The sequence below is a fragment of the Penicillium paradoxum genome, assembly GCF_028828445.1.
Source record: "Penicillium paradoxum strain IBT 22861 chromosome Unknown utg000007l_segment0_segment0, whole genome shotgun sequence".
Classification (NCBI taxonomy): Eukaryota; Fungi; Ascomycota; class Eurotiomycetes; order Eurotiales; family Aspergillaceae; genus Penicillium; species Penicillium paradoxum.
Window position 1 is genome coordinate 63,860 of NW_026643185.1, and position 20,378 is coordinate 84,237.

The following is a 20,378-nucleotide window of genomic DNA, read 5'->3' on the forward strand; positions in this document are numbered from 1 at the left end:
CAATGCGACAAAGCAAACACTCGTGCACGGGAAATGTGACTCACCAGGGTCCCAAGGTCCCACCGTTAAGACCTGGGATTTCCAGGGCTTCATTCTTGGAAGCACTGTTGGGTTGCTGTCGACCTAAAGCCGCACGTAAAGTGATCAAGGCAAGAATATGACGGGCAGATAGCCACTGGCTGCCATTATCTGGCTCTAAGTCCCCCTCATCTGTTGTCCGAGAGTCCAATGAGGAGAACACGTCAATGACACTCTTTTGCAAGTCCCGACATTCCGGATCATTCCGTGTTTCTTTCCAGATGCAAAGGAGTAACGTTGAGCTCAGGACGGTATGTATCATTGACCAACTCCGCAGCGGCACCACACCCAGAGCCTGGAAATTAAAAAAAAAAACGCCCTAGAAGCATTAATTAAGCTGCGCTTGGCCCGAATCCGTAAGATATCAGCTTGGAATAGTGGGGGGTTGCGGTTGCCATTGTTTCATAGCAGGACGGCACACCACCGATACGCAAAAGGATAAATGCATTTTTAGTGCAAGGTGCTCAAGATTCTGCTGGAATGTTGTGCAATTATGACGTACTTGTAAATAGGATCGTCCTTACTGGTAGAGATTGTCGAGTTGTTGTAAGGCATCAACTGCTCGATCAAGCTCATTGACACCGAGGGGTTCTGGTCGCATGATATCCAGGCCGACTCGACAGAAAAAATGCATGATCTCCTGGTAGGACATATCGTGTCTTTGTATCAGCCACGAGTGGACTGAACGGATAAGCCATGCCATGCCATGGTAATAATGAAAAAATCTATCGGGTCAGCATCCAGGAGTCTCTACCACTAACAACGACAACCTACTTCAAACCCTCCGTTCTTTGCGGCAAGATACCGAGCAAAAAGCTCCATCGTTCCTATGGCGTCCTCGGATCCATAAACGAGTAGCTCCTAAGAGTATTTTGGAAGCCCAGAACCGAACCTAGGTCGCGGGTCATGGACTCGTTAGCATCTGAGGCCTGCGAACGCAGGATCGAGACAATGGAATTGTCGCCCCAGTAGACAAAATTCTTCGAAGCTTCATCCGGTCGCAAAGATAGAGAGATAGACGGTACAGTGGTAGGACTTGCATTATCTGTCAGGCCCGGCTGTAGAGGTGCATTTGGCGATACGGAGGGGGCATTAGAGGGACGGGATCTTTCGCGCCTTGAATCTCGCGGAGCATCATACGTGCAGATTTGTGCGTGATTCCGCTTCAGACAAGTGCGACACGGCTGAGAGCCATCACATTTGACCTTCCTTTTTCGACGGGGATAACAGGCTCGTGCTTCCCGCTCTCGACGCCTAAGGCGGAGTCCATACTCGGTCAACTTCGTGGTGGCTGACGGAGCTCATTGCACCGAAGGAGCCGGCCCGGAGTCCGAGATTAGGACTTTGGTAACGCTCGGGCTTTGGTGGCTTCAGGGGGTTTCTCGCAATCTTTATCTCCTCTCATCCAAGTTCAAACTCAAAATCAAATGAAAATAATTAATCCAGAATAATGGAAACGCGAATGGTATACTCCGTAATCCGTAGATTGCTGAGCTGGTCGAAATGAAGATGAAACCGGGAGCTGCTTTCTCCAAGCGCACGGGCCACTCGGAGCATCTATGAGGAAGAGATGCTACATGCAACAACATAGATATATGGAGATAGATACATGAACGTGAACTCCGTATAATGATTTGAATCTTGATTGCTTTGATCCCGAAGTCTGTATGATGTGGAACATTTAAGATTACATTTGATTTTGAGATGGGGGAAATGTCCTGGTATGCTGGGATATATATATAGGAGAACGAATATATTCTGGGATGAAGACACAAATCTCGATAGACATATTTAATTCAAATGTCATTACACACGGCAGGAGATGGTTCGTTTGTCAAGATCAATGGAGTACAAGTTCGAGTCTACAGTCTATTCAATCTACGGGGTATGTATCTATTCATCAAAAAACGAAGGCATAAGAGACACCGGTAATCAATCATCTTGGAACCCCATCTTGGTTCGGTTGTCCAGAATCCTTTTCTGAAGCTCCTCGGGATAGGAGTTCTTGAAGTTAACAAGCACCCAGTCTCGACCAGTCGTATATTCAGACGGCATCAGCGCATCCGAAACAACCTTACCACCCATGGTAGGGGAGCCATTTCTATGGCTCATATACGGGACAAGTGGGAAACCTCGAAGATCATTGTCATCGTAGACATCTCATCGCCGCGCAGAACAAGCCGATGGATTGTATATCCCGCCTTGGAATTGAAGATCACATCGCCAATTCGCTTGGAGAACTCGGCGGATGTGGTTTTCATCTCCCGCAGGCGAGCGGTGTCAATGCGCGATGCGACCCAGGTGACCTGGGACACGAAAGGAGTAAATGCATCAGTTACGGGGAGATCATGTTGTTGGCAGATCTGGCGGATTTCAGCGGCAGCGAGAGAACCAATCATTGTGTGCTAGTAAAATATCAGCATGAAATTGATATCAGACGGAAAGAGGTTCTTACAGTCTCATCGGTTAAGCGTCCACAGGAGGACATGGGCATGATTGGGTCATTACGGTAGGTGATGCGATTGGACGTATACTTCGGCCAAAGGTGGGTGTCTGCGGGAAAGACGTAACCGTGCATCTCACCAAAGGGATCCTCGGGACCCTTGTCAGTGATGGACAATGTCCCTCAAAAACGATCTCAGATGTGGCAGGCACGTAGAGGTCATTAGTATCGCACTTAGCAAGTTCAAGGGCAGAACCAGTCATCGCATCACTATAACCAGCCTCGGAAACGCCATCGGGGATAGGCATGCTTGAAGCCATGATGGCAGCAGGTGGAACACCGAAAGCCAAGGCCTAGGACACGTCATAGCCTTCGTTCTTCCACATCTGGTGAATTTACCAGATATGCTGGGGCTCAATGACCAGACCAGTCAGATGACGCTCGTCAGACACCATTGCCCGTGCGATTGACCAGTTGGTCCATGATCCGTCGGGGTACTGGACGATATGCATTCCATAAGTCTGGATGTACTTTCCTCCATTCGACTGGTGGATGAGAGGGCCGGGATCTTGGTCAGATCAATTTGACTTGCCTTTATGAAGTTCTCCTTACAAGGGCCTGTCGGTACGATTTGAGGTGGAATCGGGGTCATGGTGCTGGCTGAGAGCATCTGGTCGAGGATGTCACGCATGGAGGCTGTAGGAGGCAAGGCGAGATGACGTGCCAGTCAGCCATAGCGGTCCTTTGGATTTCCTCAGAGAACCAGGGGGACCGAGGATACGGAACAGGCCGTGCTGCGAGCCGATGACATTGTTGAACAGAGGTGCATTGTCATCTGTCTCGCAGACACGACGAGTGATAGCGGCAGCTTCGAGATTGGCGTCGACGGGGGTGTTAATCTCAAGTAGATCACTGTCGGCCTTGAGAGGCTCAACGAAGGATCAGAGACAGAGGTGAGGGGCGGTGGAAGCCATTGAGATACAGGGCAAAAGTAAGAGTGATGTACAGATGTTGATTGAGGTATGTCTGAATGCACTCAGGATCTGTCGATCTAGGAACTCTCAAAAAGAACTTCCCTATTAGATTGGCTGGGGTACTCCTCCCACAACCTGTGCAAAATCCTCCTCTCGGACGACTTGATATCATCTCGGGAAGCCGCAATAGTTCGTTCCAAGCCTCCGAAGGCCCCGAGCCGCCCGAGATGCCGAGCCTCCTGAACGATGATGGGGCAGTTGCCGCCTGTTCGGCAGCGGCAATGATGCATCTTCTTCTTCGGCAGTTGGAATTCGGCTTCGGATTTCGGAATGATGTGGATTGTATGTGTACATATGGGTCAACATGAATATGGAGTCCAGCTATTCTTTAGAGCCGCCCACGGACACAGACGCTATACGAAAGATGGGCTAACGGAACGATTTGCCACAGAATGTGCCACCGGGGGCCAGAGACAAGCTTCCCCCGCGATCTCAAGATCAGTCTCCATGAGTTTGTTATGCGTTCACGCAGCGTTATGGAGGCATGCATGCCTAGATACGGAGTAGTCCGATCGGACATCCACCCCAAAAAGGCCAGCCAAGACCACATTGGCTCGCCGATCGATTATCCCTGTCCTCCGGCCCATAATGTTTTTTTTTTCATCCAATCAGACGGCCAATGGAGCAAGGATCTTGACAAGGCGGAGGCAACGGTTGCGAAGGGGGTATGAGACGCAAGGGCCCGAAAGGGGTTTGATTCAAAGGCCAATTCTTGCATCTGCGACATTGAACATCCCTTTCAGGAATCCCTGGCGCAGTTTGAATGCAAGTGGTACCCTCGGAACGTACGACATTCGGGCAATCCAACGGAGAACGTGATCGGGTGGCGACCTCCCAATCCAAGAAATCCACAGGTGCGAGATTACTCCGTAGTCCGCACAAACTCGCTAGACTCGGTGGATCGATTCTGTTCAGTGGGGGTGGGGGTGGGGGAGCGAGTACGGAGTATGTACTCTCAGTATACGGAGGACGGTTACTCCGTACTCCGGAGGACGCCATACAGAGAGATTTGATATGATCATTTTAGATCAGATGATACAACTTCCAACCAACACATTCCGTATTGGAGGGAAGAAAGAAGCGCCAAACAGCATTGCACCCCAGCCCGACCGGAAGCCGACCGGGAGAGGGAGAATGGCAGAGGGACGATTTGTCAAAAGAGGTGGTCAGCCCAACAATCATGAGGTTATACGAGCCCAGCAGGCCCGGGCCACCGACGGTCCAAGACGATGCCAATGCACTGAACCAGTTGGATCAAAGCATAATAGAGAGTGGGAGGATGGCAAGATCACATGGCCGTATGTCTCACTTCCCCAGGGGGAAAGAGTGGCAACTTCACCTTGAGCCTAATCAGAGTCTCCACAGTTTTTGCCAATATGAAGCACATTAGTGGCCCCAGGCCATGTGCCGGATATCAGCTATCTCACCTCGGTTATCAGCCCGTTCCTGACGGTGATAGGGTGTGTGATCCTGGCCAAGCCCCCAGGAGTAGACAGGGTTACAGTGTAGGATGCCAGCCAAGCGGCATGGCGCGGGGAGATACTGGGCCAGGCGCTGTCAATTGACCTTCACTGGCGCCAAGGGATCTCAAGTGGTCCCCGATGCACACCAACGGAGGGCCTAAGCCCACTGCAGCTGACTGATTGGATGATGCCAGCCTTGGCGACTATTAGCCTATCCGGGATCTGATGCTTTTCGAACAAAGCTACCGGTGCGTGTTTTTGTCGCCCCCAACTGCCTGTCAACGTTGTGATAGTCGGATGGAGCCGAAGTTGGTCTTGATTGAACCGTTTCGACGCCACGCAAGTGCACAGATCCCACAGCTCCAATCTGGTCCAAGTACACGACGCAGGGTCTTCCGGCTATTGACGGTTTGTTGGTGGACACTGAGCGCCATGTCCAGATACAGACAATTCCCCGGGACACACCCGAGGTTCTAGAAGAGAGTACGGAGTAGGTAAAGGCGAAATTGAAATGACTGGGTAGCTCGTTGGTCAGGCTTAATCACGCCATGCCCATATAACTACTGCTTCCCCTTCGGTTGTTTGCTCTTCTTTTCTTCTTTTCTGTTCTGTGTGTTTCATCCTCCCCCCAACCTATTTGGATTCAGGACACTATCACCATGAGCGACCCCGTTGACGTGGCTGAGATTGCCAAATCTAAGGCAGCCTCACATGAGATCGGTATTGACGAGAAGAAGGAACTACAGATCAATGAGGGACCCGTCAACAATGACTCTCTTGAGTCTTCCGACGACACTGTAGACAGGGTTTATCCCACCTTGGAGGAGATGGACCAACTGCGCCGTGTCTCCGACAACATTCCCTGGGCCGCATTCACTGTCGCCTTTGTGGAGCTGTGCGAGCGTTTCTCCTACTACGGTACCACCGCTGTTTGTATGGACCACCTGAACCCTCCCACTCGAAGAGACCAATGGCTAACCTGACCTAGTCGTCAATTTCATTCAGCGACCTTTGCCACCCCAATCCACCACTGGAGCCCTCGTTAAAGGCGTTTCTGATTTCAGCAATGGTGTACCTGGAGCTTTGGGCATGGGCCAACAGGCGTCTACTGGACTGACATTGTGTAAGTGAGATGTGGTGGAATGCTTGCTTCATCTTGCTAATATCACCGATCGAATAGTTAACCAGTTCTGGTCTTATGTCATGCCTCTTTTGGGTGCCGTCATGGCTGATCAATATTGGGGACGTTTCCGTACCATCTTCGTGGCCAGTGCATTCTCAATCGTCGGACATATCCTCCTTATCATTGCTGCTATTCCTACAGTCATCCAGCACCCGAACGCAGCCATCGGCGTTTTCTCTGTTGGTCTTATCATCATGGGTATGGGAACTGGTGGTTTCAAGGCCAATATTTCTCCCCTTATCGCAGAACAATACCGTGAGGACAAGGCTTTTATCAGGGTTCTACCTTCCGGTGAGCGTGTCATCGTTGACCCGACTGCCACGGTTGCCCGTATCTATCTGTACTTCTACATGATGGTCAACGCCGGTGCTCTTATGGGCCAGATTTCCATGGCCTACGCCGAGCGTTATGTTGGCTTCTACCTGTCATTCCTTCTCCCCACCATCATGTACATTTTCTGCCCTCTGGTGCTCTTCCTCTGCAAGAAGCAATACCGCTTGACTCCTCCCAGTGGATCGACTTACACCAAGGCATTCAAGCTGTGGAAGCTGGCTATGCACGGTCACTGGCACTGGAACCCCGTGCGGTGGTTCCAGAGCTCCGACCCTGACCACAACATGTGGTCCGTTGTCAAACCTAGCTATCTTGGCAACAGCAAGCCCGCCTGGATGGACTTCGATGATGCCTGGGTTGATGAAGTCCGACGTGGATTGCTTGCCTGTAGAGTGTTCCTATGGTACCCTCTTTACTGGCTTGCCTACAACCAGATGCTGAACAACTTGACCTCACAAGCCGCTACTATGAAGCTCGGAGGTGTTCCCAACGATATCATCAACAACCTGAACCCCTTTGCCCTAATCATCTTCATCCCCATCTTCGATCACGTCATCTACCCGGGTTTGCGCAAGATGGGAATCAACTTTTCGCCTTTGAAACGTATCACCGCCGGCTTTGTCATGGCCTCCCTCAGTATGGTCGTCGCTGCGGTCACTCAACACTACATCTACAAGCTTGGACCTTGCGGCGATGAAGCCAACAGATGTCTTGAAGAGGAGGGTAAATTCACGAACATCTCCGTTTGGATCCAGGCCCTAACCTACATCATGGGTGGTATTTCTGAGATCTTGGCGTCCGTGACCTCCCTCGAGTACGCCTACACCAAGGCCCCCAAGAACATGCGTTCCATTGTCCAGGCTGTGTGCATGTTGATGAACGCCTTCTCCTCGGCTCTCGGACAGGCATTCACCGGCCTTATCAAGGATCCTCTATTGATTTGGAACTACACCATCGTTGCCATCCTTGCCTTCATTGGTGCCGTTGGGTTCTGGCTCACCAACTACAAGTTGGATGCCGAGGAGGACAGCATGAACATGTTGCCGGACAGCCAATACAACACCCGACCGACTCCTGATGAGGAGAAGTAAAGGGAATTCTTTAGGATACAGAACGAGACATGTAAGGATGAAGTAATGCAGGCATGATGGATGAGGCCTGAACATTTACAAGTTGAGCCTCAAGATCATGAACCCCGAATGAAATATTTTTCATTGTATCACACATTTCCTCTATTATAGATTGGGTATTCTGGTGTTGTATTCTCTAGTGCTGTACTTCTTGTAAAACCCGTGGGCTACCAATGCGTCCGCATTTTGTGTGTTCACCAGGGGCTTCTATTGGGGGTACTGGTTTCCTTTTTGCGTCGGATCACCGAGGACCGTAGGCCACTATCTACAAGCCCAGCAGAGGGTCAAATGTTTGTGGAGAGACAATACCGCGACGCTGAAACCAATCTGCTCAGGAGAATCATATTTTTGTATTACTTTCTCTTCCTGAGGCTTTGCATCCTTGTGCTATCCTTCTGCTTCTTGTTTGGCGCTTCATCCTTTGCACTGCGTTTGGTTCCCACGCCTCCGTTCTTGGTCTTTCGTGTCTTCTCGTCTTTCTTTGCCTTGTCCGAATTGTGCTTCTCCGTCTCCACGTCCTTTTTCTTACCATTGTCCCCTCCCTCCCTCTTCACTATGATCGGTTTCGTTTGAATCTCCATGAGACCCCGGACTTTCATCCTCGACATCAAAACTAACCCTTCTCCTCGCCTTCTTCGCCGACTCGGGATTCCCAACAAACTGCTTTCCTTCTTTGGACTCTTCGAGCTTCTTCTCGTCTGTTGCTCTCTTTTCTTCTTCGCTCAACTCCTCCCACGCCCTTTTGGGCAGATACCGTTTACGCGACTCGTCATCCTGCCGTGCTGTCCCGGTCCCCTCTTTTGTTTGCCAATCCGCCTTGGTCCACCTTTCGAGGTGTTTCTGAGACTTCGTCTGCTCTTCCTTGGTGGTATTGTAGCCACCACGCTTTTTGTATTCGGATGCCATCATTTGGGCCTGTCATATGGTGAAAACACTTCATACGAACAACTGGGAGACTGCGAAAACACATCTGGGTCGGTGTACCTTTCGTGCAGACCATTGGCCGGGCTTACCACCTTTATCACTGTGGTGGACTGCCTTTTTGATTCCATCGCGGAGCTTGGGGTCACTATACTTGTCCTCGGGGGCCATTTGGGCGGTTAGGGAATTCAGAGGGAAGCATTGAGAAGTGTGAAGAATGGAAAGGCAAGAAATGAACTAACCGGTCAAAGCTGTTCATCGAAGACCTGACAATCGTGCTGTCATTGGGTGACATCATACCAGAAAGTGAAGTTGGTTGAATCAACCTGATCGAGCAGACTCAGTCCAGTTCTGCGGCTCAAAATTAACCTTAAATTCTTCCTGAAAAATCGGGGCGTATTCTATGAGAGGACAGGTTGTCGTGGCTATTTGCGATGCTGACCAGATAACCTAGTGACCCTCTATAGGCCCCTTGAACCACCTTGGTACCTGCCTAGGGGATTAACTCAACCTGACTCGCTTAGCTCTTGAAACACAGATGCAAATCACGACTTGGTTGAAAACTTTTGCTCCTAATATTCAATTTGGAATTTCTGGGTAATGCGATATCGTCTCCAAGACCCTAGAGACTACTGTCGAATAGAGGAACATGCATACTGGAGATTGAAACACTGGAATAAATGTATCGTGAGTAGGAATCTCCATGCAACGCTGTATTTAGGAAACACCCCACTAACCGAGGGACATAAGCGTAATAAATTCATGGCAAGAATGGTACCATTTCATAAATATTCAAATCCATCATGACATCTTGGCACGTAGGTGCAGATCCGGTCCTTGCACAAACTCTAGACCGGTATCAATATCACCGCCCAACGCAAATTTCATATCCTTCATATAGAAATCACGCGGTTTCCAGGGACCGCGATCAGCAGCCCTAGGCAAGGCGTGTTCGGCAGTAGCGACATAGGTCGATTTAAGATTCAACAGGCGACGATCCTGAAGAGTAGCTGCCTCTTTCTCCCTCAAGCGGGGGACGGCAGCAATCAATTTCTGTGACTCAAGTTTCTTCAATAAACGGCAGACAAATTGCGCTGTAGCATCTGCACCTAGCGTCCACGACGCATTGGTATACCCAATGACGAAGGCTGCATTAGGCAGATCCTGAAGCATGACTCCGTTCCACATATACTTGTCACCTGCGTCGATCTTCTTCCCGTCAACTGACAGTGCAGCGCCACCCGCGATCTGCAACTTCAGTCCAGTAGCAGTGATAATGATATCAGCTTCCAGCTGGTCGCCAGAATTCAAGATAAGCCCATTCTTCGTAACCTGGCGGATCGTGTCGGTCTTCACGTCGCCTTTGCCCTGTCGGAGACAGCGGAAGAAATCGCCATCGGGACAGACACATAACCGCTGGTCCCAAGGATTGTACCTAGGCTTGAAGTGTGGGTCATATGGAATATGACTGGGCAACTGGTTGCGCAGAGTCAACTTGAGCAGCCAACGGGAGAAATTCGGGAAACGCTGGCAGAAGAGGAAGATCATGCGCGTGCTGTAGACCCAAATCAGGAGTTGCAGCTTATCATACAGCGCCTTGGGCAGGATATAGGAGAGCCAGTAGGTGCTTGTATGATTGGGAACGGAGGCGATGTAGGTAGGGCTGCGCTGTAGCATTGTGACACGGGTGGCATCCTGAGCGAGAGTGGGAAGGAGAGTGACAGCTGTAGCGCCGGAGCCGATGATGACGATCTTTTTATTCTTATATTGGAGATCTTCAGGCCAGAGCTGCGGATGCACGATCTGGCCCTGGAAGTTCTCCAGACCGGGGATGTCGGCCTTCAGGGGTTCCTCGTAGTTGTAGTAGCCCGTCCCAAAGATGACGTAGCGGGCGGTGAAGGTCTGGTCGGTGCCGTTGGAGTTGACAGCCAGCGACCAGGCGTTGTCGTCGGAGGACCAGTCCGCCAATGACAGACGGTGATTGTAGAGAATATGTTGGTCGATGCCATATTTGGCCGCTGTCTCACGCATGTACTCTTTGATGGCGCCGCCCTCGGCAATCGGGTTCGCGCGAGACCAGGGATTAAACTGGAAGCCGAAGGTGAAGAGATCGGAATCAGAGCGGATTCCCGGATACTTGAAAAGATCCCAGGTACCACCTAAGTCGTCGCGGGCCTCGAGAATGGTATAGCTGTAACCAGGGAGTTGGTCCTGGATGCGGTACGCGGCGTTGATGCCGGAGATGCCTGCGCCGATGATAATGACATCGAAGCGAGTCTGCTTAGTTCCGTTCATGGTGACTGTTCGAGGCAACAGATGTCTACAGCATCGGCAAGGTCATATATAAAAAGTGAGTTCACGTGCCTCGGTTTCACAGCCTGTTGCTTTGGGGGCTTGGGGATCGGCGGGGGGGCTCCGATCCAAGACGCTTGGGGTAAACAGTACGCACGGAGCAAAGGTGCAGCTTGATCTCTCGAGATGCGGGGAAGTGATTTGCTCCTGGATTTCGTATAGTTGCACGTGCATCTCGGGTACTCCGTATACATCATGCAATCATGGAGGCAGGGAGGCAGGGAGGCATGGCAGAATCAAGTCAGATGATATCTTAACCACATATATGGAGGTATTTTGTACTCCATGGGTCATACAAATCGACAAATCCGATCAATCCCGTTTGTTCAATGTTATTTCCGATCGAATGTATGGAGTATAGCATCGTAAGAAGTAAAGATGTGACGGTCGAGCCAACTGGGGGAAAGAGTCCCCACCGCCAACCTCTCCACTCGCAACCTCGGCCCCAACCCGTCCATCCTAAGCCCAACCCGGGAAGCCTTGCGAGCTTCCCTCGTCGCCGAGAGGGACTCTGATAAGAGAATCCAATGGCCTCGCACAATAGTGGACAAATACCGGTATACACACCATGTCGCTATCCAAAGCAGAGCTCTCTCTGCAGGAGAAGCTGGACCTACTGCCAGCAGTGGCCTCTATCATCGCAGCGGCCTTCTATGCTCTCCTGACTGGGATTCGGCGCACCGAACGCCAAGCAACAACTCTATCCCTGCATACGGGATATGCACTGTTCCGTCAGGCCACCGCGCGTCTGAGCCCAAGTCAGATGCAGTACATCTTGCCATCATCCCACAAGATCTATGAATTGTACCTGAAGAAAACGGGCGGACGGCCTGAATCGGTCGAATTGGGCGATGGTGCTCTGGGGCACTGGCTGGGTGATCGCAATGCCGACAATGTGCTAATCTGGTTCCACGGTACGCACCTCTCATCCAATCTAGGTCGTTGCCAAATAATACTCACAATTTGCTTCCAGGAGGTGGTTTCGGGCTGCCCGCCCACATGGGCTACTGGAAGTTCTATGCGCAACTAGTGCGCGACCTCAAAGCATCCGGGAAAAGTGTGGCGGTCTTTGGCATCACGTATACATTGGCGCCGATCGCTACCTACCCGACACAACTTCGACAGGCAGTGAGCTCCGTGCGGTATATCCTGTCGCAACCAAACCGCGACCCGGCATCGATCTTCCTCGGTGGTGACTCGGCAGGCGGGAACCTCGTTGGCGGGGTACTGTCACACCTAGCACATCCACACCCGGAGATCAAACCACTCCTGCTTAGTGCAAATCTCGGCGGCGCGGTGATGATTGCACCGTGGACACTACTAGACACGACATTTCCGGGGATGGAAGTCTACCATGGCGGCGATATTATCACGACGGCGGTGGCAGGGCCGTGGGCGACAGCGTACATCGGTCCGAGCAAACGAGACTATTACACGGATCTGTCGAATGCGCCGATGGGTTGGTTCACGAAGTTCCCGGTGAACTCGATGCTGATCACGGCCGGTGGGAATGAGATCATGTTGCCTCTGATCCAGGACTTTGCGACGAAGGTGAAGGCAGGGTTTGAGAATGTGGAGCTGTTTATTGGGCATCGCGAGTGTCATGTTGCGCCGTTCTCCAATATGGAGCTTGGGGATGCGACGAAGACGGAGCAAGGGAAGCGGATTGAGACTTATTTAGGAGAGACGATGGTTTAGATGGCACGGTAAGGTGTGATCGGGTTATATTTGAGTCCATGGCCTGGAATGTTACATCTGACGTTGGCATTGTCTTGTGTAATCTATCTTATTCTCATGTCGAATTAAAGAATCATCATAGATGCAGTATATCAGGTAAATATCATCTCTGGGGGCGTCCTTCAGGTTTCACACAGGGTAATTAAGGTGCAGGTAGTATGGCACACAGGTAAACTGCGGTTTGGAGATCAGATGTGAGGCCTATCGACTTTGTCTATCTCTTAAGGCAACGCTTTGAGAATTGCATGGACCAGCCTGTTATATTTATTTGACACAATGACATATTTACATCCGAATTAGGTATGATTCACAGAGTAACTGCATTTCCATCGATTCCCCACAGAGCCAATAATTACTGCGCCTTCGCTTTCCCCTGGTCTGCCACGCGCAACTTCAGCAAGTTACCGGAAGAAATAGAGCGCACATGCTCTTGTATCCAGATTGGCAATGCGCGCACTGCACTAACAGCCGAATGGCTGCCAGGCAGGACAATCTGGCCACTGGTCTGGGTGAGGATTTGTTTGCAGATAGCATCTGAAACAACCTGGGGGGTCATGATAGGTTGGTTGAAGTCTTTCTCGTTGCCGGTGAGCATCTCGATGAGGGGGAGTTCGCACCCACAGGGGGTGAATCACACTAAAACAAAAATCAGTCGATATACCCAGAGATCCGATTCGAGGCCGTCTTACCTAGTGCGCACATTAGGTGCCTTATACCAGTGGCGTAATTCCTGGCGCAATCCCTCGTGGAAAGCAAGCGCGCTCACCTTTGAGCAGCAATAATCCACCATCTCGCCTAGTGCAACAAAGCTCGCCATACTAGCAACCGTCACGACATGTCCATGGTTCGCCTTGACCATTGCAGGCAAGAACTCTTTCACCATCAGGAAATGCGAGAGAGTGTTCACCTCAAAGGTCTGCCGGATCTTGGCCTCCGGCTCATCGAGGATAGTCCCCTCGTAACCGACACCGGCGTTATTAATCAACACCGTGGGCTCACCATGCTTCGCGCGGATGATCTTTGCAACATTGGCAATATCCGCAGAGGAAGTGATGTTTGCCTTGTAGAAGGCGACATTGGCGGGCAACTGGAAGTCTGGCTCATTGATATCGAGAATCACGACACGCACACCGGTGCGCGCCAAGTCCTCCATGACCTGCTTGCCGATTCCACTACAGCCCCCTGTGAGCAAGATCAGCTCGCGGGCGGCGACCCAAGGCTGGTTCGATGTCCAATTCTGAAGGGACCATTTTGAAAATAGGTTATTTGTGGCGCGGAGGAGACCCAATGCTGCGAGCACACCCAAGGTCTTTTGGGCTCTCGAATTACGAAGGAGAAGTTGGGCCGGCTCCGGGAGGCTAACAAGCGCCTTTTGTGTATATTGCGCGATAAGATCGAGCGCGGACATGATTGTTGTTCGAGGGAGAGACTGTGAAAGTGAGATTGTTTCGGAGGGTAAATGATGTAAAATCAGGATATACACAGTCGGATATAAAATGCATCCCCACTCAGCCTCGGCTTCACAGCATTCAAAGACTTTCCCCCCCTCACCGTTTAGACAAATTGAACATTCCCGACTGGGATCGTCTGTTGATCGGCGCAGCTGCTTCAGTTTCACATGTTTCTTGGCATCCCCACATTGTTCCATATTGTTCCACGTTTTAGCTCGTCCCAGCCCATGGAATTTGGAACTATACCATGGATATTGCTGCGGATTCATCCATGGAACCTTGGAACGAAACCTTGGAACTAAAAACCTTGGAACTTTGGATGAACTGACCTCGGGAGTGACCCCACCCGGAGCTTGCCCGCTATTCCAATGCAGTTAGTCGTATGATGTACCTAAGTACATATGTAACTACATGTACCTACATCCAGGTACATCGCATCCTCCGGAGATACGGAGGACAAGGTACCAGGATATTTTGAATGGGCAGGTCCTGCAGAATATCACCACCTGATCACCCCTTCTCTCAACATGGCGCTAATACTAAATCATGAATCTTGGCAGTTGTCACCGTTTCTTGGGTCCATGTTTGGAAATCTGAAGGCATTAGAGCCGAGGTCTCGCATTGGTCACCGCAATAGGGATGTCGATCTTTGTGGGGGTCAATGCCAGGCACCGCTAGGCGGACACAATGGATCATCACCCAAATTATATGACGCCGGTCTTCATTCCTAAGCCTGGAGGATTGCATATCTACAACATTTCACACATTTGCCAACAGCATGGCCCTCGGGGACAGTCTACCGGCAATAGGAGCCTTCTCCCTGGTGGAGGCGTATTTCCTCCAACGCGTTGTCTTTGAAGACAAGACCTTTCAAACAATCTGTCTAGGCTCACTGGGAGTGAATTTCTCCCTGTTGGCCATATACAGTATGGTGCTATGGCCATACCTGCTGAATCCATTGAGACATCTGCCAAAAGTCCAGGTAGGGAGACAACCGCTTACCAAGACGCAGTGGTACTGATCTCGTTGCAGGGTTCGCACGGGCAACTCCTCCTTGATTCACCGAAGGGGGCTAAGCCTCTTATCTGGATGAAAACGATTCCGAATGAAGGCCTTCTTCACCTGCGTGGCATGTTCAATCAGAGCTATGTATTGCCGACCAACCACCAAGCTCTGTTAGATATTATGAGCACGAATACATATGATTTTGAGAAGCCGTGGCGGGCGCGCCACTTTCTCGCCCGCATCTTGGGCTTCGGGATGGTTACCTCCGAAGGGGCGGCGCACAAGAAGCAGCGCAAGGCACTCACACCCGCATTTAATATTAAGAATATCCGCTCGATGTATTCACTCATGTGGAGCAAGACAGGCCAGTTATTGGATGAACTGGAGAAAGAGATCAAGACTCGCCCCATCGGAGGAACGATTTCGGAGGATGAGGTTGGCGAGATTGAAATAGGTGAATGGGCGAGGTACGTCTTTTTAAAACGTGGTTGGCCTTGGACACGTGCTCACAATCCAACAGTCGCCTCACGCTCGATATAATCGGACCGATAGCAGTGGGCCGTGACTTCGGCTCGCTGCAGAATAAGGAAAATAAGATAGCAGAGAGCTTCTCTAGAATCCTCGAACCAACCAGAGAGAAGGCGGCGTTCCTAGTGATGAACATCACGCTGCCGCAGTGGATTGCGAGGCGGGTGCCGTGGCGGATTAATACCATGCTTGACACCGAGACAGCCTACCTGCGCAGTGCATGCAATGAGATCGTACACGAGAAGCGGGACAACCTGGCTAAATCCAAGGTCTCGGCTCAGGATCTCGAAGCTGATATCTTGGGGACAATGATGCTTGGGGGTGACTTTTCAGATACCGAGTTGGTTGATCAGATGCTGACCTTTTTGGCTGCTGGTGTGAGTATTGCCCTGTGAATATAACCTTGAAGTATCCGACCTGCCTCTAACTATTCGACAGCACGAAACCACCGCCAGCGCCCTGACCTGGGCCTGCTATCTGCTTCACCTGCACCCAGAGTATCAAACCAGGCTCCGAGAAGAAATTCGCGCCAGCATCCCATCTGGCGACAGCCCAATCACGTACCAAGATCTCGAACACCTCCCATTATTAAACGGGGTCTGTCAAGAAGTGCTTCGACTGTATCCTACAGTACCCATGACCATCCGGGAAGCGGTACGCGGTACAGTGGTAGCAGGTAAGTTCATCCCAAAGGGCACACGAGTCGTGATATGCCCATGGGCAATCAATCGCAGTTCGCTATTCTGGGGCGACAATGGGGAGGAGTTTCTACCAGAGCGGTGGATCGACACGGATAAACGTGGGCACAGTGTTCCAAACAATAACGGCGGGGCTTCCACAAACTACGCGCAGATTACATTCCTGCACGGGCAGCGGTCTTGTATTGGGAAGGATTTTGCGCGTGCCGAGCTGCGATGTGCGCTTGCTGGCGTTGTGGGGCGGTTCTCGTTTGAGATGCAAGATCCCACGCAGGAGATTCATGTTTCTGGGGCTGTGACTATCAAGCCTTTGGAGGGAATGCATCTGAGAATACGGAGGGTCGGGGGGTGGTAGGTCGCAGTTCAGCATTTGATCTGCAGTTCATGAACACGATGGAATTGTCAATAGCCTTGACTGCCCTAAGAAGGAGTCGAATCCTATCAGAACAATCAGTTGTGGCCTGTATAGAACCTAACATTGCTGGGAGGGAAGATTCTGCATAGAGTCACAAGTGAGATAACCTAGTAAGTATAAAGTATAAGAACCTAGAGAATGAAAGCACTCCTATAGTCTGTTGGTCTTTGGTAGGGATATAAGACATAGCAAAGAGGTTTGGTGTTTTGAAGCATTCGAGCATGTTGAGGTAGTGCTTGGATAGGTTCAAGGACTCACGCGTACAGATTTAAGTGTGATCATTCAGATCATAAGTATATTCAGTGTGAGAATACTGAGGGCGCACAATCCAGGATTGAGGCTGATAAAGCAGCATGACGAGGAGCGAAGAGGATAAGTAAGAAGCAGATGCATCAGGAGGGAGATGTTGATGTCGAGGTGAGTGAAGAAGTGAAGAAGTGAGGATAAATACAAGAATGTGGACTGAAATCAGTAATCCTGGGAAGTTAGCCTAGTGTGTTTAGGTCCGGACGAATGTCTGTGCAATGAAGACCATAAACGAATGACTTTAAATGCGACGATTGCCTGTGAGACGCGACCATAAGGAGCATCCCAGTCAGGGGTGCGATTCCCCGATACTTCTTTTTTTTCTTTTCGCCTTTGCCATTCTTCTCCTCCCATCAGTTCTATATAAACGTATGCGGTGGCCCGGTCGTATACCCCTTTTCCCCGACCCCACAAGCGTGAACTATTGTTGAATAGCTTCAGCCGGGACCTCTGTATCTGAATGAGGTATCTAACAGCCATGTAGTCAATCCTGTGAGTTTGCGGTGTCCCGCTTTACAATGGTAGGGGTACATTGAGACAATGATCTTAGGATGATAGTCTACATGTAACTTCAATAACTGTCAATCATGTCGAGAGCTTTAAAGCTGTGCTTTACTACATATCCATATATCTTTGTACCAATAGCAACAGTACGAAGGCACAACCTGTTGGATCAATGAATATGGTGGACCCATATGAAGCCCAAGCAGGGCAGCATCTCCTAGATTGGAAGAAACAGCCACCTTGGTATGACTTTCTTTATATGACAAGCAATTATTATCACCTGGCCGTCTCAGTCAACGCCAGGTAGCGCCTCGCCACTGCAAGAAGATGGTCGGAATCACACTGACTCCAACCATAAGAGCAACGGCGATGCCAGCTCCACCGGCCCACCCAACAACCTCGAACATCTCGGGGAACCTGCAGGAGTGAGTAATTGCAAAGATCCAGACAGAAAATAAACCACATACCAGAATGGCCCCATGAATCCCCAGATCTGACGAACAAAGGTAATGAAAACCCCCACACTGGCGGCATCCGCACGGTAGCAATCAACCGCATAGGTAATGTCAACAGTCGTTACAATCTGGTTACCACCTGCCGCAATAGCCGACCCAATGACTGGGGTAATATCCCAGGTACCTCCAGAGTCCCGCAGCCGAATGGCAAAGACCACAAGACCACAGATAGTCAATGCATGGCCAATGTAGCTGAGCCACAGACGGAATTCTGGCGGCGAGGGCTCTCCGGTGCATTTCTGGCGCATGATCATCCACCGATCGGAGATAAACCCACCGATCTGTTCACCGATCACAGACCCGACAATCACACCGAGGAATTGCAGACCAACCTGCTGGGTGTTCAAGCCGAAATCGGCAGGGTAGATCCGCGAAATCTCGATGGTGAGGGCGATACTGCCCCAAAGGAAGATCATTGCGTAGGCAGCTGCCGGAATGGTCACACAGGGCTTCATCACGTAGCTCAAGGGCTGGAAAAAGTCCCAGAGTTTGAGCGGTGCTGGATCAATGCGGCCAAAGTCGAATAAGCCCTGCTTAGTGGCAGTGACGTGGTTCGAGGGAACATCATCGCGCATGTAGAGGGATTCCGAGCCGAAGAAAAAATAGAGGATAAGCTGGATTCCGTTGACCTATTAACAGCACACGGTTAGTCGAGATCTCACTCTTAGGTGCAAGGTTGCAAACAAAAAGGAAGGTCAGGAAAAGACTCACGATTGCAAGGATATAGTAGATCCACCGATATCCCACACGCAAAGCAACAAACCCGAAGATGAACGGAGCAGCAGGTACTCCCAAAGTGACCATCAGCGTCCATCCACCCATACAGCTAGCCCGATCTTTCCGGAAGAACGTCTCCGCAACCACCGCACTACCAATAGCGGCAGCAGGGCTGATGAAGAAGGCAGTGATCGCACGGCAGAGACCCATGGTAGCATAGGATGGGCTATTCGCACACCCAACGTTCCCAATCAAACTGCAAATCAACGAGATCAGGAAGATCGGGCGGCGACCGAATCGGTTACATAGTGGACGCCAGATGAGAGGGGCACCCCCCAGAACGGCAATAAATAGGGAGACTAGATAGCTGGTACGCTGCATACTGATGTCCAGATCCTCGGAGATATTTTCGAATGCCGACTGGATAGACGAGGCAGTAAAAGTGCCCATCATGGCGTGGAAAGCGACCAGGGTCAGGTTCACATTTTTCTACATTGAAACAGAATATCAGAAACGTGGTCCGGGGAGGAATTGGTCAATTGAGGTTGTACTCACTCTCCATCGCGGCCAATTGTATGGATCCGCATCGGTCATGTCAGGGATGGGATCCAAATCCAACGTGCCATGACGTGCAAGAAGATACTGGCGATGTTCCTCGGACAAATGAGCGACCTTGTCTTCGACATAAAAGTCAGAGTGCTTTCCGGACTCGATCCCTTGTTTGGAAAGTCCTTCGATGTGCTCGTGTTGACTGTTCATTTTCTCCATGTTGAACCAAGCACGCAATGATCAGTGGTGTTCAAAGATCACCGACAGAAGGAAAAAAGAAAGAAAAGAAGCAAGTCTGCCACAGTGTTCTTATAGCGGAGACCCCGTCAAATCCTCATCCCGTTCGTTCCCCGTGCTCCGCCTTTTCCGGGGCATCTGGGGGTGGGGATATAGGACCCTGGGGAGGCATGTTTCCCCAGACTGGCAGCGAAGTAGACCCGGGGGTCTGCACGTTGAACACTGGATTCTGATGGCGGCAAGTCCCAGCTGATCGCGTTGGTACGTTCTGGACCAAAGAGTCAAAGACAGCCTGCGGGGATAGTCTCAGCCGAATCACTCAGCGATGAAGGGGGGATAGAGGAGACATCCTGACATTCTGACATCCTGGTATCAGGGTCTGATTGCCCAGGATAGAATAGGATCCGATCGAGGATGATGGCTGGGTTTTGAAGTCCTCTCTGTTGGTGTGTGTCGGAAGACCGGGAGAGAACATCTATTTTCTCTCGGGGAAGAGAGCTGGGCGTTGCTTGTTCCGTTTTAATTGGCTGGCAGGTTCAGATGGAGAAGTTGAGTTCGGTGGCTCTCCACATTTGCTGTTTGGCTGCTTGGCTTTTCAGCTGCTGGGCTGTTGGGCTGTTGGACCGGGCTCCGTCGCGTTCAGGGCCAAGGGACACACATTGTTCACAGCTGCTTGGGATTGGCGAAGATATTGGTTCTGACCAATTCACGGCCTTCAATAAGCAGAATATCGACATACGAAGGGGAATAGGAAGGAAAACATCAAGGAGTCCCGAGAG

General features: G+C 50.8%; 10 protein-coding genes across 10 annotated transcripts; 3 read left to right on the plus strand and 7 right to left on the minus strand.

Annotated features, from left to right (window-relative positions):
* Positions 1–40: 40 nt before the first annotated feature.
* Positions 41–526, minus strand: N7457_007652 (uncharacterized protein; the record flags this gene model as incomplete). The annotated part of the gene is made up of 2 exons (XM_057178695.1): positions 41–373; positions 500–526. The coding sequence occupies 2 exons, from the start codon at positions 524–526 to the stop codon at positions 41–43; spliced, it is 360 nt and encodes a 119-aa protein (XP_057027081.1).
* A 2-nt stretch (positions 527–528) lies between these two features.
* On the minus strand, positions 529–900 carry N7457_007653 (uncharacterized protein; the record flags this gene model as incomplete). Its single annotated transcript, XM_057178696.1, has 3 exons — positions 529–601; positions 661–803; positions 853–900. 3 exons carry the CDS (start codon positions 898–900, stop codon positions 529–531), a joined length of 264 nt encoding a protein of 87 aa, XP_057027082.1.
* Positions 901–2,010: 1,110 nt separating this feature from the next.
* Positions 2,011–3,212, minus strand: N7457_007654 (UbiD family decarboxylase; the record flags this gene model as incomplete). The annotated part of the gene is made up of 6 exons (XM_057178697.1): positions 2,011–2,151; positions 2,211–2,483; positions 2,534–2,631; positions 2,697–2,874; positions 2,944–3,089; positions 3,134–3,212. The coding sequence occupies 6 exons, from the start codon at positions 3,210–3,212 to the stop codon at positions 2,011–2,013; spliced, it is 915 nt and encodes a 304-aa protein (XP_057027083.1).
* Positions 3,213–5,677: 2,465 nt separating this feature from the next.
* Positions 5,678–7,625, plus strand: N7457_007655 (uncharacterized protein; the record flags this gene model as incomplete). Its single annotated transcript, XM_057178698.1, has 3 exons — positions 5,678–5,951; positions 6,007–6,141; positions 6,199–7,625. The coding sequence occupies 3 exons, from the start codon at positions 5,678–5,680 to the stop codon at positions 7,623–7,625; spliced, it is 1,836 nt and encodes a 611-aa protein (XP_057027084.1).
* Positions 7,626–8,189: 564 nt separating this feature from the next.
* Positions 8,190–8,716, minus strand: N7457_007656 (uncharacterized protein; the record flags this gene model as incomplete). Its single annotated transcript, XM_057178699.1, has 2 exons — positions 8,190–8,579; positions 8,678–8,716. The coding sequence occupies 2 exons, from the start codon at positions 8,714–8,716 to the stop codon at positions 8,190–8,192; spliced, it is 429 nt and encodes a 142-aa protein (XP_057027085.1).
* A 670-nt stretch (positions 8,717–9,386) lies between these two features.
* Positions 9,387–10,880, minus strand: N7457_007657 (flavin-containing monooxygenase; the record flags this gene model as incomplete). The annotated part of the gene is made up of 1 exon (XM_057178700.1): positions 9,387–10,880. The coding sequence occupies one exon, from the start codon at positions 10,878–10,880 to the stop codon at positions 9,387–9,389; it is 1,494 nt and encodes a 497-aa protein (XP_057027086.1).
* A 625-nt stretch (positions 10,881–11,505) lies between these two features.
* On the plus strand, positions 11,506–12,635 carry N7457_007658 (lipase/thioesterase family protein; the record flags this gene model as incomplete). Its single annotated transcript, XM_057178701.1, has 2 exons — positions 11,506–11,851; positions 11,911–12,635. 2 exons carry the CDS (start codon positions 11,506–11,508, stop codon positions 12,633–12,635), a joined length of 1,071 nt encoding a protein of 356 aa, XP_057027087.1.
* A 391-nt stretch (positions 12,636–13,026) lies between these two features.
* Positions 13,027–14,082, minus strand: N7457_007659 (uncharacterized protein; the record flags this gene model as incomplete). Its single annotated transcript, XM_057178702.1, has 3 exons — positions 13,027–13,251; positions 13,292–13,310; positions 13,364–14,082. 3 exons carry the CDS (start codon positions 14,080–14,082, stop codon positions 13,027–13,029), a joined length of 963 nt encoding a protein of 320 aa, XP_057027088.1.
* An 821-nt stretch (positions 14,083–14,903) lies between these two features.
* On the plus strand, positions 14,904–16,711 carry N7457_007660 (cytochrome P450; the record flags this gene model as incomplete). Its single annotated transcript, XM_057178703.1, has 4 exons — positions 14,904–15,107; positions 15,158–15,597; positions 15,651–16,035; positions 16,097–16,711. 4 exons carry the CDS (start codon positions 14,904–14,906, stop codon positions 16,709–16,711), a joined length of 1,644 nt encoding a protein of 547 aa, XP_057027089.1.
* A 1,163-nt stretch (positions 16,712–17,874) lies between these two features.
* On the minus strand, positions 17,875–19,581 carry N7457_007661 (uncharacterized protein; the record flags this gene model as incomplete). Its single annotated transcript, XM_057178704.1, has 4 exons — positions 17,875–17,998; positions 18,049–18,725; positions 18,808–19,302; positions 19,369–19,581. The coding sequence occupies 4 exons, from the start codon at positions 19,579–19,581 to the stop codon at positions 17,875–17,877; spliced, it is 1,509 nt and encodes a 502-aa protein (XP_057027090.1).
* Positions 19,582–20,378: the final 797 nt, after the last annotated feature.